The sequence below is a fragment of the Vipera ursinii genome (assembly GCF_947247035.1).
Source record: "Vipera ursinii genome assembly, chromosome: 3".
Taxonomy (NCBI): domain Eukaryota; kingdom Metazoa; phylum Chordata; class Lepidosauria; order Squamata; family Viperidae; genus Vipera; species Vipera ursinii.
Window position 1 is genome coordinate 170,811,076 of NC_139516.1, and position 18,607 is coordinate 170,829,682.

The 18,607-nt window shown below is 36.9% G+C and overlaps 1 protein-coding gene across 3 annotated transcripts in view; it reads right to left on the reverse strand.

The window, feature by feature from the left end:
- The window catches only part of NOL4 (nucleolar protein 4), a gene marked incomplete at both ends in the record, with an annotated part of 150,855 nt that overhangs the window by 81,696 nt on the left and 50,552 nt on the right, over positions 1-18,607 (reverse strand). For all 3 annotated transcript variants that reach the window (XM_083360760.1, XM_083360759.1, XM_083360758.1), the window contains one exon: positions 3,987-4,136. In XM_083360760.1, coding sequence (XP_083216886.1) covers positions 3,987-4,136 — 150 coding nt within the window. The remainder of the gene's footprint in view (positions 1-3,986; positions 4,137-18,607) is intronic.

Here is an 18,607-nt window from a genome sequence, read left to right on the forward strand (position 1 = left end):
TGTTAAAAATAGATAATGCCAAACCAATCTTATTTCATTCTTTGACAAAGTGACTAAATTAGTGGACCAGCAGAATGCTGTGGACACATAGTATACTTGGACTTCAGCAAGGCATTCAAGAAAGCAGACCACAACCTACTTCTTGGTAAGCTAGAAAAATGTGAGATAGACAGCATCACTATCAGATGGATTTGTAACTGGCTGACAAACGATACTCAACAAGTCATCCTTAATGGTACTACATCCACATGGAAAGAAGCAAGCAGTGGGGTAACACAAGGTTATGTTTTAAACTCAGTACTCTTCAATATCTTCATAAATGACATAAATGAGGGAATAGAAGGGGAACTCAGCAAATCTGTAGATGACACTAAGCTGGCAGGAATAGCTAATACCCCAGAAGACAAGCTCAGGATCCAAAAAGATCTTGACCAACTTGAACAATCAGCCCTATCCAACAAAATGAAATTTAATGTAGAGAAAAGGAAGCTTTTACACTTAGGCAGGAAAAACCAAAGGTACAAGTACAGATTAGGTGAAACCTGGCTCAAAAACAGTAACTGAGAGAAGGACCTTAGAGTCCTAGTAGACAATCACTTAAATAAGAGCCAGCAGTGTAGGGCGGCAGCCAAAAAAGCTATTACAATCCTTGGTTGTATAAACAGAGGCAGAGAAGCAAAATCACGTGAAGTATTAGTACCGCTTTATAAAGTCTTAGTAAGGCCACACTTGGAATACTGCATCCAGTTTTGGTCACCACATTACAAAAAAGATGTTGAGACTTTGGAAAAAGTGCAAAGAAGAGCAACTAAGATGATTAGGGGACTGGAGGCTAAAACATACAAGGAACAGTTGCTGGAATTGAGTATGTCTAGTTTAATGAAGAGAAGGACAAGGGGGCAGTGTTCCAATATCTCAGGGGTTGCTTCAAAGAAGAGGGAAACAAGCTATTCTCCAAAGCACCCAAAAGCAGGAGAAGAAGCAATGGATGGAAACTAACTATAGAGAGAAGCAACCTAGAACTAAGGAGAAACTTCCTGACAGTTAGAACAATTAACCAGTGGAACAACCTGCCTCCAGAAGCTGTGAATGCTCCAACAATGGAAGCCTTTAAGAAGAGATTGGACAGCCATTTGTCTGAAATGGTATAGGGTTTCCTGCCTGAGCAGTGGGTTAGACTAGATGACCTCCAAGGTACCTTTCATCATCATCATCATCATCATCATCATCATCATCATTATTATTATTATTATTATTATTATTATTATTATTATTATTATCTGAGTTTTTGGAGACTGATGATGGAGACAAAAACATATGAAGAACGATTATAGGATTTAGATTTGGTTAGGATAGAGAAAAGAAGAACTAGCATGGACATGATAGCAATATTTCAGTATTTGAGAGGTTGCCACAAAGAGGAGGGGGTCAACTTATTTTCCAAAGTACCAGAAGGCAGGTCAAGAAACAATGGATGGAAACTAATCAAGGAGAGAAGCAACCTGGAATTAAGGAGAAACTTTTTAACAGTGAGAACAATTAACCAGTGGAACTGCTTGCCAACATAAGTTGTGAGTACTTCATTACTGGAAGTTTTTAAAAAGAGACTGGTCTATCTGAAATGGTATAGGGTCTCCTGAGTAAGCAGTGGGTTGGACTAGAAGACCTCAATGGTCCCTTCCAGCTCTATTCTGATTGATTGAGGTTTTGTATAATGAATGATACTGGTTTGGTTCCAAGATTGCTCTACTAGCTTAAACAACTATATTTTTATACTCAAGAAATCTCACAACAAAATTAAATTACTGTATTGAATAGTGCTTAATTCTAAAGTCTCCACTGCTTAATTTTAATACCTCCAATAGATTCCTAAAAGAATCAGCAGCTCACCCTTTTTCTGAATTGTTAAAGTAAGCAAAAAGTATATAGGGCCCATTGCCTTGTGATTCTGTAATGTTTCAAAGTCTTTTTGAAAGAGTTTTACACATAGATATTTTGTATTAAGGCATCAGATCAAATCAAGTACTTTCAAATACTTTGTAGAAATTTAAGGGTTATTCAGAGAATGGATTTACTTTTTGATTTTGCAAATTCTTGAACACCACTAAAATTTTCCTTCCATATGTGAACAAAGCTGGGGGTGAGAGCTGAATACAGTGTTTCTCTGACTACATTCTGAGTAGCCAGTCAATGAGTTTACTACATCTGCCAAATCATGCTTGTCAGAACACTATCAGAAGAGTGAGAATATGTGTGCTGCACTTACCTGATATATTTTTTTTAGATGAGTTGAGTTGAAGGAAAGAAATATGACACAGTATACTTCGCTGTTCTTTTTACAATCGGATTTACTCTTTCTTGTATTACCTTCTTTTCACTAAATCCATACACTTTTATTTTCATTATTTCCTAGCTCTCAATGTATTCATCTGATCTGTAATATAATCCATGATAGTCTCTGTAGTCCAGTCTGTTTGCAAATGTTCAGGTCATTCAGTCTTCTGTTTATTCAATTTCTCCTAATGGTAATTTATTTCTTAATTCTCTCAAATTTCCTCCCAAATAAAAAATAAACAATAAATTCTGTTTCATTCAGGTATTTGCCTGTCCTGACCATGTTCTAATTGAATTTTTATTGCATAGATAGATCTTAGTGAGTTTTCAGTTATATGATTGTGTATAACAAAGGCTTTTTGTATTACATTGTATTATATATGCAATATTGATAATATATATACACCTCCATTTTTTAAATTAAAAGGTAGCACATAATCCTGTCAATGAGTTACAGTGTATCAATAAGCTCTTTAGCCCAGAAAATCAAGTGATAGACTTTTTTTATTTTTAGAAAAGCTTACTTTTGAAATAGTTTTTGAAAATAAGTTGAAGTAGGTTGAGGCTGATCCAATAATCTTCCTTAAAACTATTTCACATTTTTATTATATGAAATCTTGAAGTTATTTGTCTTAAACTTTCATCATTAATGTTTTGGAAATAATCTATCATCTCTGCTATGTATCTCAATAAAAAATCAAAAGGGATGTTACTGTTCCTTATTAGTTCAGTGGTCAAATTTTTTATTGAATTAATCTCAAATTCATTGAAATTGAATTTTGTTCCTTTTATATCTCTAAAACTCAAATTGAATATTGCTTTCTTCAATCTGGAACTTGGCTGATTTGTACATTACTATTAACAATGTCCCATTGTAGTGTAAAAGACATTATTTGACTAAAAGATGAATTAGATAGGTAGAAGAGGACTTAAGAAAGCATGTTTTGTGACTGGAGAAATAAAACTGGGGTTTCAAACGAAAGCTGGATCACTATGAAAGTAATAAAGAAAGCCCACATTACATTTGAGATACTGTTAAGAATAAATTTATTCAAACTTTTAAAAAATATCATACTTCCTGAAGATTGTATACCTAGTTAAATTATTGGGGAACATCTTATTTTACTATTAATATATTATATTAATATACAGTATATTAATACATATATTAATATAAATATTTATACATTACCTAAATATTCACGTCTATGTTCTTAAGGAGGATAAAATAACTTATAGAGCATTTAAATAAATAAAATGTTAAAATCAAAAGAATCAGCTGAATAAGTAAGCAGGACACAGAATATATATACATGATTTCTCTATCACTTAGAGGAAAATAAGTATGAAATATTATTTAAATATACTGGTAAAATTATTCTGATCTATCTGATCAACATAGGTCCTATTATATCTTCATTTACTATAATTCAAATAATTTGTACTCTATTAGCACAATATAGTATCTTCATTCTTTCTTCACTAGGACTTCAAATATATTAAAGAACATCTCAGCTTATTCAATGCACGTCAGCACAAATCCATGTAGAGATAAAATGGTTTGATTGAAAGATAATTGACTAATATGCCTTATTTATCTTGGATAAAACATAACAATATGCATTCCTCTTGGTGTAAGATTATTTACTTACTGCTTTATAGGTTCTTTTTTGTCCAGCATGTTTTCTGATTTGCTCTCCATTTGGTCCTGTTTCCACATGCATGGAATAGATTATATCAAAGAAATCTTCAACAACAGCTACCTGTCTTAATGACAGTTTTTCATCTACCCCAATTCCATCCTAAGTAGAAATGACAGGAAACACAAAAGGAATATATAAATTACTAGCAAACATATCAGTAAATTGAAGATATTGACACTGATATCTAAAATTCATACACCAGTGGTATATCTAAAGATCATTATACCACAACAGTCAAATCAGCGATACAAATATTATCACTATACAATAAATATAGAATATGTATATAAAATTCTAAGTGACAGTTTATGTTTAGCTGGAATACACAAAGCAGTCAAAATTTTATTCAAAATTTTAATTAGAAGAATTTATTCAGTTTGAACAGAATTTGTGAATGAGTTCAATAGAAATCTATGTGTACATATATACCGTATTTTCCGGCGTATAAGACAACTGGGCGTATAAGACGACCCCCCAACTTTTGAGATGATTTTCAAGATTTTTCATCTTATACGCCGGAAAATCAGCGAGCCCGGGAAGGCACGCCCTCCCCTAAGGAGCACTCCTTAGCAGCTGGGGAGTGCGCGCGTGTGCAGGACTGCCCTGCCGGCTCCCACCCGATGCCGGACGGCTCCGCCGATGCTGCTTCAAGAGGGAAGAGCATGAGGTGCCTGCCATGGCTCCCCAAGGACTCCTTAGGAGCCGGGGAGCGCGCGCGTGCGCAGGACTGCCCTGCTGGCTCCCGCCAGACACCAGCCTGCCCCGCTTCCTCCACAGTGAGAGGGGAGGGCGTGCCTTCCCGGGCTCACTGACTTGCAGCCAAGCCAGAGCCGAAAGGGGCTTTTCCTTCCACCTACCCTTTGGAATAGACGCAAGAGCTCCCGGGGTCTGGCGTTTGCAAGGGGGAGGGGAAGGGGCTGAGAGGCTCTTGGGGGTGGGAAGGGAGTCACATTGGAGGGGGGACTGGACTAAGGAGGCTTGAAGTTGCTTTGCAAGAACGGGGGCGCTCGATTGATTTATGTACTATTTTCCGGCGTATAAGACGACTGGGCGTATAAGACGACTGGGCGTATAAGACGACCCCCCAACTTTTGAGATGATTTTCATGGGTTAAAAAGTCATCTTATACGCCGGAAAATACGGTATATGCACGCACGCACACACACACACATACATCACATGCACACATACACATACAGAGAACACACAAACACGTGTGTGTGTATTTGAGATTCCTACTGAATCTTAAAACGAATCAAGGCCTGGTTTCACCTTCCTTCAAAATCCATAAACATAATTGGGACATTTTATTTACTATCCCTTTGATTTGGCTGACTTCTGTATTTAGAATAGAATAGAATAGAATAGAATAGAATAGAATAGAATAGAATAGAATAGAATAGAATAGAATAGAATAGAATAGAATAGAATAGAATAGAATAGAATAGAATAGAATAGAATAGAATAGAATAGAATCTGGAAGGGACCTTGGAAGTCTTCTAGTCCAGCCTCCTGCTCAAGCAGGAGAACCTATACCAGACAAGTGACTGTCTAGTCTCTTTTTAAAAATCTCCAGTGATGGAGCATCCATGATTTCTGGGGGCAAGCTATTCTAATGGTTAATTGTCCTCACTGTCAGGAAGTTTCTCCTCAATTCCAGGTTGCTTCTCTCTTTGATCAGTTTCCAACTGTTGTTTCTTGTCCTGCCCTCTGGTGCTCTGGTGAAAACTGTGGCCCCCTTTTCTTTGTGGCAGCTCTGCAAATACTGGAATACTGCTATTATGTCTCCCCTATTTCTTCTTTTCTTTAGACTAACCAAACCCAAGTCCTGCAGCCGTTCTTCGTATGTTTTAGTCTCCAGGCCTTTGATCATCTTAGTTGCTCTTCTCTGAATTTTTTCCAAACGCTCAACATCTTTTTTGTGATATGGTGACCAAAATTGGCTGAAGTATTCCAGGTGTGGTCTTACTAGGGTTACAGATAGTCCTTGACTTATAATCATTCTTTAGTGACTGTTTTAAGTTATAACAGCACTGAAAAAAGTGATTTATGACAATTTTTCAAACTTATGCCTGTTGCATCCTCCCTATGGTCATGTGGTCAAAATTCAGACAGTTGGTAACTGGTTCATATTTATGGTGGTTGCAGTGTCCCAGTGTCATCTGATCACCTTTTGCAATGATTCACTTAACAACTGTGGCAAAAAAGTCATAAAATGGGGCAAAACCCACTAAACCATGGTCTTGCTTAGCAACAGAAATTTTGGACTCAATTGTGGTCATAAATCAAGGACTACCTGTAATTATAATTGACTGACTAATTATCATAGTCAGTTCATAAATATATTTTCTACAAAGCTCTAAGTCATTCCTTTCACAATGTAAAAGCAGAACAAAGAGGCAACAGATGTTTACATTTATAGCAAAAGTCATATACTGATATTCGTATTGGTACTAAACAAGCAGAGACTCTGAATTTCTTTATTTTTCTAAATGTTTAGTGTTCTTTAGATCTAGTAAATTCACATATTAACTAGCTTCTAAATTAAACTGAATTTCACCTCTGGTGAATATCACATTAGAAAATAATCTAGATCTACTTTTTATTTTCCCATTCTTTATTAAATTTAATTCCAGGGAATCAACATGGCAGCTAGATAACTAGCAATATTTCATTTAATCTTCTGAAATCATATGTGTAGATACACAAGAGTATTTGTTGTATCCTATATGTATACTTGTACAATAAAATTCTGTTTTGCAGACTGCCTGGTCTCTCTTCTTTCATGATCTTATTTTTATTTTAGATAAGATATGAAATGCAATAAGTACAATGAATTGGTTGCATCTATAGATTTATAGCAATTGTATGGTGTGCAACATAAATGTGCCAGCAAAACAAAAACACGGTATCAGATAACAGTACACAAGATCAAGGCAGAGAACATATTCAGTATTATGCAGTAAGGCTGTTCCTCCACCCACTCAGGTGTGCCTTCCAGATTCAGCAGAACAGAGTAAGGACAATATTAGTCCCATTCCACTGAAGTGAATCAGGTGTAAATTCTACTCAAATGGCAGCATTTCAGTTAGCTGAATCTAATTGTATTAATCTGACTGGCTGAATTTCTATAACTGTTAACAGAAGAATACATCCAGCTGAACATAAATGGATTTATTCCTGAATATGTATAAGATTTCACAGATGTCTAATGTTCTTTACATGTGAACCAGCATTTTACCTGAGGCCTCAGCATTGTTAAATATGTTACTTGTCAAGTTCTGGGTCAAATATTTATGCAGTTGTCCTCACACATTTGCGAAAGGCTTACACAGCTAAGTCAGTGATAGCTATTGAAGTACCAACATTTTATTTTTGTACTACTGCTAGTCAGATATCCCCTAGTCAGATATAAGTACATTAAAAAAATGCTTAAATTCAGCCAGTCAAAACTACATATACATTGCAAATGTTTTCTTTGCAATAGAAAATATTGTCAGAGACTGTTACAAAAGTGAAAATACTAATGATCAATAATTTCTACATTTTACATAATTAATACTACAAACCAGGGCTTTTTTTCTCATAGAACGCTCAGAACGGAGTTCCGGCACCTTTTTTGGATGGAACTTTGTAGGGTAGGCAAGGCGGGTTCTATGACATGTGTGAGTTCCGGCACCTTTTTCTTTTACAAAAAAAGCACTGCTACAAATACATAATTATTCAGAACACGTATGGCTGTGAAGCCATTTTCAGATAAAATAATTTTAAAAAATAACTTGCTCAAAACTCTGCAGCCATTGCCACTGTGAACTTTCAGAGGTACTTCCAGAACTCTGGTGATCTTCCAAAAAGCCTAAATCTGGGGAATCCATTGAAGTGTGGAGCTCACTAAATGATTGCTTTAAGTATAGGCTGCACACATGTAAGTAAGAAAGGTGGCTATATAAATTAAACAAATGTGTTTATATGTGCATATGCAATACACATGGTTAAAATGTTTGTATAGGGGAGTCTTTAAGGACTACTTGTAAGATAGTTAGCCCTGTATTCAGCATTCATATTATACCCATGTACAAGCATGACTTGACTAAGGCCAACTGATGCTGTAAGTACCACCCAACAAATAGCGTCCCCAGCCTTTCTATTACTGAAATGACAAGTGTGTTGAAAACTAAAGTCAAGTATGACAATGAAAGAGTTAAGGGGATGATAGCTCCCCACTCCTTTCATTGGTGCCATTGGCATGTGCTTATTTTGCTTAATGATTAATCGAGGACTTGCTACAGGCCTTGCACTGGCTTCCACTTGGACTCAGGATACATTTTAATATTTTGGTTATATTGCATAAAGCCATTTATAGCTTAGGATCTGGGTATTACAAGACTTACTTACTCCAATCAGACCTTTCCTGACCTAATAGGTCACCTTAGGAAAAGCTACTCTTAATCACCTACTTTTAAGGAAGCAAAGGAAGCTGATGCCCAAAAATGTTGCTCTAAAGCAGTTTCCCTGTGGAGTTCAGACAGGCCCTTTTCTTGTCTGCAGTCAGAAAGATGAGAAGCTGTCTATAGAATGTTCTAGGGAGAATTTATAATTTGATTGACCTTTAAGATTTCTTTTCTTTTGTTTAGTTTTATAGCAAACGATTTAATTGTGTTTATATTATGTAAACCACTAAAAGTTAAAATTGATTGCAACATGATATAAATGTGTGAGTTCCGGCTCTATGGAACCAACTGCCGGTTGAGCTCCAGAAGGCATCGGACCTTTGCTCCTTCTGGCGCGGTCTGAAGACCCACTTGTTTGAACTAGCTGGTCTGGCCTGATGGGGGTCGTTAGGGTTTTTTTAATGGGTTTTTTATTGTTATTGTATTTTTAACTGGGCATTTGTTTAATTCCTTTTTAATTTTTGTATTTGCTATTTATATATGCCCTGTTCACCGCCCTGAGTCCTTCGGGAGAAGGGCGGTATACAAATTTAATAAAAATAAACTAAAGTAAAGTAAATACATCAATAAATCTATTAGGAGTTTTTGTCTCCTTTCAAACACACTGGCTTGGGGTAAACTTATTTGATTACAATCATGATCATAACTATTTTTGTAGAATCTACTGTATAAAATCAGTAGTCTTCACTGTAACAAACATAATGAAGCAAACAAGTACAAATAAAATTATAAACACCTCAATTAGCTGAATTACTAATAAAGGAGAATATTTGTAGCTCAGAGTTGAAATGAGGGATCCTTGGTGCTCTTTGAGCTTGCTTGTTTTCTTGCAGATTTTTCATGACCCAAAATCATGAGTGCTAGACTAGCACTGATGATGTTACTTAGTTTGGATAATGAACCGTCTGCAAGAAAACAAGCAAGCTCAGAGAGCACCAAGGACCCCTCATAAACTGAATTCTCAATTGTAACATTATTTAAAATTTACTTCCATTTACTTCCTATTTCAGGATTACATTAGAGGCCATTCATTTACATATTCTGGGAATATATAAAAAGCAAGGCATAATCCACTAAAATTATATTTTCCCAATAGTGCTAAGTCCAGGAAGTAAGAAGTCTTGCAAGCAATACCTATTCAGAAGAAGCAAAATTGTCTAATAAAAAATGTTGGATTTTATCAATTGCAGCTTAGCACACACTATCTTAAGAGATGTCATATAAATATGGCTTTAATTTCTCAATCTTTTCAAGCTATGAGTTAATGTATCTTGGCAAGAAGAAGAAATGGAGAACAAATATTGACATACGTGTAATGACATGATGAGACAAATGAAGTTTTTATCAGTATACTTGTGTCAGATATCAGAATGCAAGAACGTAATAGCAGCATTTGTATGATGATTTTGTTTGTTTATACAAACACTGCAAGGATGTTTTTTTGATTTGTGGTATGAAGTGACATCATCTGCTTAAAAACATAAGCAATGAAAATGGTCATTGATATTAGTATTCTCTCCAAATGTCTGCTTTCAAGATTTCCTCTGAGAGGGTTTTCATGTTCACAAACCCACTATGATTTCTTAAATCAGACAGTATAAAGCACAGGTCAAATATAAATTCCCTTCTAGCTTATTAGATTCATCCCAAGTATCTCCCTTTTTGGATTCCAATCGTTTTCCCAGGCCTGGAAAAAGGAAACTCACTGTTGGCTAGAGTTTCCCAGATTACATGGCTTGAATAAGTGCATTCATTTGAACAAGATTGTTTTAAAGCAGACATGTCAAACACAAGGCCCGGGGGCCGGATCCGGCCCGCAAAGTGGTTTCATGCGGCCCGCGAAGCCATCCTGGAAACAGTGAGGGAACGGCCCCCACTGCCTTAGCCCTGGCCCAGAGACCCTCCTTCTGCCAGAGACCCTCAGATCTGTCCCACTCCTGCCCAGGCCCCCATAGGCACCCTTGATGCAAATGATGTAGAGCTGGCCACGTCCACCCAGTAGGCCATAAGCACTCTAGCCACGCCCACCCAGTAGGCCACACCCACCCAGGCCATTCCCGCCCGGCCCCCTGAGGGCAACTGCAATACTGATGCGGCCCTCTATGAAATTGAGTTTGACACCCCTGTTTTAAAGTCTAATTGCTATTTGGGGCATTCATTAAGGAGATGAACTAATAAGCAATAACACCCTCTCTTCTGCAGTCTGAAGTACCCTAAATTAATATTTCAAAAAAATTAACAATTAGGGGAAATGTTACTAAATAAAAGCACAAGTGCATATTTTTTGCAGAGAATAATTAAAATAAATAAAAAAATTAAAAGCAGTGTTTAAAATAATGACAATAAGAAACTGCAGAAAATTATTTATATTTCTATTTGTATATACATATTCTCACTCTGAAATCATAATCAGTTTATCAGAAGATAACCACTTATACAGTCATCCCAGAGAAGACCTCGGGCTAATACAGAGATTCTCTCCCCTAGTTGGGCAATAAATTATATTTAAATTATTGCACTAGCATTGAATTTTTGTTACTATCTCAAATCTTCACTCAGATCTAGGAGAGAGAGAGAGAGAGAGAGAGAGAGAGAGAGAGAGAGAGAGAGAGAGAGAGAGACTCAGATATGAGTTATAGTTTGTTAGCTATCATACTTCTAGGTAGCAGATTTTATTTGATTCTCTTTCTGTTTCAGTTTAGACTGTGCTACAGGGATTAATCCTATAATGTCAAAATAGATGATCTAATCATCTTCATTTATGATTTTGCAATGCAGCAGCTGTACAACAGCTTGTTGTAAACAGGTTCATTGTCTCCACACTGTTCCCAGTGGACAACTGCCTCTTTCCCAAAACCACAGCTATAACAAACTATTAATTGTCACCGGGGCTAGCAGTCTCAGGGAAAGCAAACGGCAGTTCACAAGGTCCATCACTTCTGTATCCCCTACAGCCAATGCTACAGGCAGATCTGTCATTCTGAATTACCTTTTGTCTATTTTGTACTCCTTTGTTAATGCCAGTATATAACAAGAAACAATTGGATAGCCTAGCAGTTGAATAGGATTTAAGTAATGAATAATAATTATTCGCAAATTATAGTACAACCAAATATACTACTTCTGGCTGACATGGAAGAAAAAAAGGAACAGATTCTTCTATTAGAAAAAACACATAAGAAAACTTAAATAGCATAGGTTCAGGTTATCTATAGCAGGGGTCCCCAACCCCCACTCAGTGGACAAGTACCGGGCCATGGCATGCCAGCAACTGGGCCGTACAAAGAAGCAAAGCCCCATCTGCAGGATGCAGGCAGCACAAAAAACCACACCCCCTCCGGTCCGTGGAAAAACCTCTCTCCACATAATCGCTCCCTGGTTCCCAAAAGGTTAGGGGCCTCTGATCTATGGAACACCTTTCCAATACAAAGCAATTTATCTATTAAGATGTTTGAGAGAGGCTCTTCTCTATATCCCACATCTTAAAATGTGTTTTGTAGAGATATGAGGAAAGCCTATGGCTATGCTATCATCTAGATGGGGCTTGATTTGATTTAGCCACCTGAGTGACCTTGGGCCAGTCACACACTTTCAGACCAACTCATCACCCAGCATTGTTGTTGTGGAGAAAATAGTAGGATATGTGCTGAATACATTCACTGCCTTATGTGGTAAAATAATAAATATGGAACACAAATAAGTAAATAAACAACAAACTTGGCCCTAAAAGGGGGGAAAAAGTGTACACCAGATGAATCTGACTCAGAAAGAAGTCCCATAATGTAGGCCTGTTTCTGAATAAGCTCCACATTGATAGCTAGGACATTCACAGTTGACCTTTAATCTACAATCTCAGATTCATATAAAAAGATCACAGAATATAGATATGAGGTGAACAGAAATCTCATACAGCCAATACATTACAGAAGAGAAACTAAGAAATATTTGCATCATGATAAATACATATATTTGTAGGAATAAAAAAAGTTTCATTATTCCTAATTAGTTCCCATGAACATTCACCAGAATCACAAAATAAAATTGCTGCTTTTAAATTTCAATTCATAAGGAAATGACTGAAGTATTTTTAGTATATGATGCTGGAAAACTCAATTATGCCTTATTATCTGATATTCAGAGAAATCTCTTTTAAAAACTGTGCAAATTCTTATTTAAATCAAAGTAAGGAAAACTGTTATGTAGAGGAAGGGATAGTATACATCTTCAATTTTTTAAAAGAGGCAGTGAAATATATTGTGGATATTAATTCATCCACAAAACAAACTCCATCAGTAATAGAATGTAAGAAATATCACATTCTAAACATGCAAAAATAGACTTTGTCATGTGACACTACATGTTGAATGGCTATTATAGTTCATTTCTAATTTTATTTTGAAATGTTCAGCTGATCTAATTGAATGATACGAGAGCTTTTTCTTTCTTTTGTTAACCTACAGCTTATTCCCAGTAGAGGGAGTTGTATATTTCTTCTGGAATTTCAAGACGTGTTCAAGTTTATTTTCTGTCATTAGGATGAAAATCCAAAGATGAACAAGGAACATATTTCAGTGATGTATATTAAATGTATATAGCAAGAGGAACTGATAGCAGGTGGACTAAGCCAGTCATAGCATGGATCCCACTTGAAAAAATGTCCACAAAAGAGGTCTAAAATAAGATGGATTGACGACATCAGCAAGTATCGCAGCCCCAATTGGCAAAAGAGAGATCAGGACCGCATTGATTGCAAACATGCAGAAGAGGTCTTCATCTTGCAGTGGATAAACAATGGCTAAAAATGAATGAATGAATGAATATTAAAATGTCACAGTATAAAACATGTGAATTAATATTGTTGCTGCTACTGTTGAGGTTTTTTATTGTATTAGATCTTACATTATTGGATATTGCACAGTATGGATTGGGGCAACCCATAAATCTGGTTAAATAAATAAATATACCACCTATAATTGGTTTATATCATAATCTGTTAAAATTCATGTTTCTATAAGGTTACCATAAATAAATCTATTCTGAGAGTTATACTCAAATAAATGCTCATAGAGTTGCACTCAGTCTAAAATGTAAAGAAGAATCATTTTCTTTTTGTTTGTTTTTTTTCTCCATAATCTGCTGATGCTATAAATTATAGTAAGGCCACAACCTATGAAATCAGTCTCCCTGTTGAACAAGCTAATTATGATATTAGTAATCTCTCTATTGACTGACATGATTAATCTGCTATCAGATACGACCATCAGGTATCAGTATTTGCCCTACTTGCATTTATTGACAGCTGTTGCTTGGCAGGATTCCAAGTCTTGATCAAAATTTTAATCAGTAACTTTTTAGACTTCATTCCACATATACATGGTTATCCATGTCCTGCTGCCTCATCCAAAGGTAATTTCTGATTTATTGTCTTTGGATCTCAACATTTTTTTTGTTTCAAGGTTATTGGCTTTCAATTTATTTCTAGCCACTGTTCAATATATTGCATTATGAAATGCAATATATGAATATAAGTTGTTAAAAGGCTTGGGCCCAGGTATTAAAAACTGGCTTTCTCTCATATAAGCCCACCTGTCAACAGTATTTATCTTTTGCAATCTTAAATGTTCAGTGTTCCACCGTCAAGAGATATACATTAGCTTAATGCCTCGATACTATAACTGTAGAATGGTATTTCAAGAGATGTTAGACTGGCATCCTTTGCTGATGATTTTTAAACAAATTGTTAAAATATTTGACCTGTTTCAGCTCCTCCTTGCTGTTCATTTGTCTTTGTAACTGGAATATAATAATTTTTCAAAAAAAATCTTAATATTGAAGGTGAAGGACAGAGGATCTTTTAAAAGCTTCGTATTTGAATTCATGTATTTCTACAAATGAAATAAAGGTAGGACATTCAATCTAGATTAACAAGCTAATTAACCATTTTAATGATATAAACGACAATAATGTAAGTCATCACAAGAGCATTTTAAGCCTCTGCAGTACTTATTAAAGAACAGTAAGGAGATCATACTGTATTCTATTCCTTGCAAGGCACTTCATGTCAGAGATGATGAATTTGCCTCATCATCCATTCTATGTCTCTCAGATTCCTTGTATGACAATTCCTGTAACTTTCTGGAAATGTCAGGAGAACGAAATTCTGGTGGAGGCATGGTCAGAAAAAAAATGCCTTCTTCAAGAGCAGAGATTATGATTGTGGCAAAGTCCAAAGAATCAGTGAGTAGACACCAATATAGATGTCAGTTCAGAGGAAGATGAACCAGTTCAAAGCACTTCAGGAGGGGAGTTGGTCAATGGCTCCAAGCAGCCATTTGAGAATGATTAGGCTGAAGCACAGCTGCAGCAGGACAGCCCTGAGGTTTCAGGTGGGGAAAGCAGGCAGCTACAGCCGGTCAGCAATGAGAAAGAGGATCTGCCGTCTGCACCTGATCCAAGAACATGTAAGGCAGAGAAAAGGCAGGAGCAGCGAAGGTCAGCCTGATTACTTGCAAGGAGACAGCCTCGCCCTCCCCTTAATGGGCTGCACCAGAAGCTGGCTATTTAGCCCAGCAGACAGATGGAGATGATTCTGGGAACAACATGTTCATTTCATTGCTGTGTGTTCTTGCCTTGAACTCAAAATCATGTCTCTTCAGTTGTGGCCTTGCCTTGTGGCCCTGCCTTTGCCCTGGGGATTTGCCTTTGCCTTGCCTTGCCTTTGCCTGTGGACTTGCCTTGTGGATTTGCCTTTGTCTTGGAACTTGCCTTTGCCTTGGAAACTTGCTTTTGCCTACTGGACTGGATTCGCCTTTATCTTGAGGACTAGTGCTGGCTTCATTTGCATAGCCTGTGGAACTCATTGAGGTTGACCTGATGCTGGCACAGTGAATTGCTAGGGAATACCAATTCAGGCTCAGAAGCCTTAATAAAGACTCCTTACATGTGTCGTGTGTGAGTGTGTGTGTGTGTGAAAGAGAGAAGGACAGCACACTGGTTCTTCAGACCCTCTACAGTATGGATAAGTACTCTGGACACCTGTACCATACAGCTGCTTTCAAAACAGCTGCTCCTTATTAGGACACCACAGCATAGCAGTTTCCAGCAGGTCTGAGTCATGGGAGACAATGAGATAATCATTAAGTTTCCAACTACGGTCAGTGTCCATTGAAGTTTGCTAACCCCATTTCCAATCACTTCTGTAAATTGCTCATTAAATATCTTGAGCATATCAGAGGAATTTGGAATGAGTTTCTCTTTATTCCTGAACAAAAGAAAAATTAACTATAAATTTAAGAAGCTAAAGAATTTAAAATTCTTTAAATTAACTGAATTAACCACATAACTAAGTCAGAATATCAGCAAATAGCCTGAGCCTGCAAAGATGAAGTGAGGAAAGCTAAGGTTCAAAATGAACTAAGGCTTGTGACCAAAGTCAACAATAACAAAAAAAAGCTTCTTTCAACATGTAAAAAAAAAGAAAAAAGTGAAGGAAATGATTGGTCCATTAGTGGGTGAAAGTGGCAAGAAGGTGACAAGCAACAGGGAGAAAGCAGAACTGTTTAACTTATTTTTTCCATCTGTCTTTACACAAAGGGAAAAAAACAGACCAGCCTATCAAAAATAGTGCCATAAAACAGAATAGAAACAGAAGATAAGATAGGCAAGAAAATGGTAAGTCCTGTCCAGCCTAGACGAGTACAAATCACCAGGACCAGATGGATTACACTCCAAGGTTCTAAAGGAACTGGCAGATGTGATCTCAGAACCACTAAACTATATTTTTCAAAGATCCTGGAACACTGGGGAACTACCAGAGGACTGGAAAAGTGCTGATGTAGTTCCCATCTTCAAAAAAGGAAAAAAACGGATCCAGGAAATTACAGACCTATCAGCCTGACCTCAATACCTGGGAAGATTCTGGAAAAGATAATCAAACAACGAATCAGCAAGCACCTAGAGGCAAACAAAGTCATTACTAAAAGCCAACATGGGTTTGTCAAAAACAGATCATGCCAGACAAATCTTACTGCATTCTTTGACCAAGTGACAAAATTAGTGGACCACAGGAATTCTGTGGATATAATTTACTTGGACATTTGATAAAGTAAATCACAACCTACTACTTGATAAGATAGAAAATGTGGGTTAGACAGCATCACCACCAGATGGATTCGTAGCTGGCTGACCGGCCATACTCAGCGGGTGGTCCTCAATGGAACCGCATCTACATGGAGGGAAGTGTGTAGTGGGGTGCCCCAGGGCTCTGTTCTGGGCTCAGTGCTCTTCAACATCTTCATTAACGATTTGGATGAGGGGATAGATGGGGAACTCATCAAATTTGCAGATGACACCAAGATGGCAGGAATAGCCAACACTCCAGAAGACAGGCTTAAGATACAGGAGGATCTGGACAGACTCGAACACTGGGCGCTATCTAACAGAATGAAATTCAATGGTGAAAAAAGTAAGGTTCTACATTTAGGAAAAAACCCCAAATGCACAGATATAGTATAGGGGGTACCTTGCTCAATAGTAGTAACTGTGAGAGGGATCTTGGAGTCCTAGTGGACAATCACTTAGATATGAGCCAGCAGTGTGCTGCAGCTGCCAAAAAAGCCAACACAGTGCTAGGCTGCATTAACAGAGGGATAGAATCAAGATCATGTGAAGTATTAATACCACTTTACAATGCCTTGGTAAAGCCACACTTGGAATACTGCATCCAGTTTTGGTCATCACGATGTAAAAAAGATGTTGAGACTCTAGAAAGAGTACAGAGAAGAGCAACAAAGATGATTAGGGGACTGGAGGCTAAAATATATAAGGAACGACTGCTGGAATTGGGTATATCTAGTTTAATGAAGAGAAGGACAAGGGGGAACATGATAGCAGTGTTCCAATATCTCAGGGGCTGCCACAAAGAAGAGGCACTCAAGCTATTCCCCAAAGCGCCCGAAGGCAGTACAAGAAGCAATGGATGGAAACTAACCATAGAGAGAAGCAACCTAGAACTAAGGAGAAACTTCCTGACAGTTAGAACAATTAACCAGTGGAACAACCTACCTCCAGAAGCTGTGAATGCTCCAACACTGGAAATCTTTAAGAAGACATTGGACAGCCATTTGTCTGAAATGGTATAGGATTTCCTGCCTGAGCAGGGGTTGGACTAGATGACCTCCAAGGTCCCTTCCAACTTTATTATTATTACTTACTAAAATAAAAAGCAAAAAACTACCCAAGATTTTGAAGTAAAAAAATGTAAATGAATTAAGGGTCCAGACAAATTTGGAATAGTGAAACTTACTATAAGATTTTGAAATTAACTATTAAAATAAACAGCTTTTGTGAGAACCAGAATTTTGACTAATATAAATCATAACAGAGATGAGAGATCTTATGATTTAAATTGGACACTAGAGGGGACTAAAGTTTAGACAAGACAGAAAAAAGTGTCTTTGGGATTAGGATTTACAAAATGACATGAAATATTCATTTGAAATATTAAAGGAGATGTTTAAATGTTACCAGAAATTAGTAACCAAAATATCAGTAATGATGTCTGCTTTTATGGATAGACCAGGGCTTTTTTTTTGTCATAGAATGCCCAGAACGGAGTTCCGGCACCTTTTTTGGATTAAAAATAGTGTGGATTACAAAAAGGCAAGACATTCAAATCAGAAATACAAATGACAAGAAAAAGTATGGATTACAAGAGCCAAGAGGATCACCCTGATAAGGACTTTTTACTAGCTACACAAAAGAAGCTGGTTAAAGCTTTGGAAATCAAAGGAGAAATACAAAAGACAAACCAAGACATTGACCTGGATAACGATTTTCCAATTTACAAAAGAAGCCTGCTAAAGCCTCAAAAAAGCTTTTACATTAGGGGGTGGGGAGACAACATCTGAATGAATTAAAGATCAAGATTGTTAGAAGTAAAAGAAAGGAATATAAAGTTATTGTAGTTTCAGGAAGGTTAAAATAAAACATGTTTTTATTCAGCTCGGATAACCCTTTATGGACTTTTTGTTCACAATAGGACTGGAAAAAAAATAAGGATTTACGGTTTTGCATATAGAAGGGATGAGTTATGGGAAGAAATATTTGCTTGTAACTTTA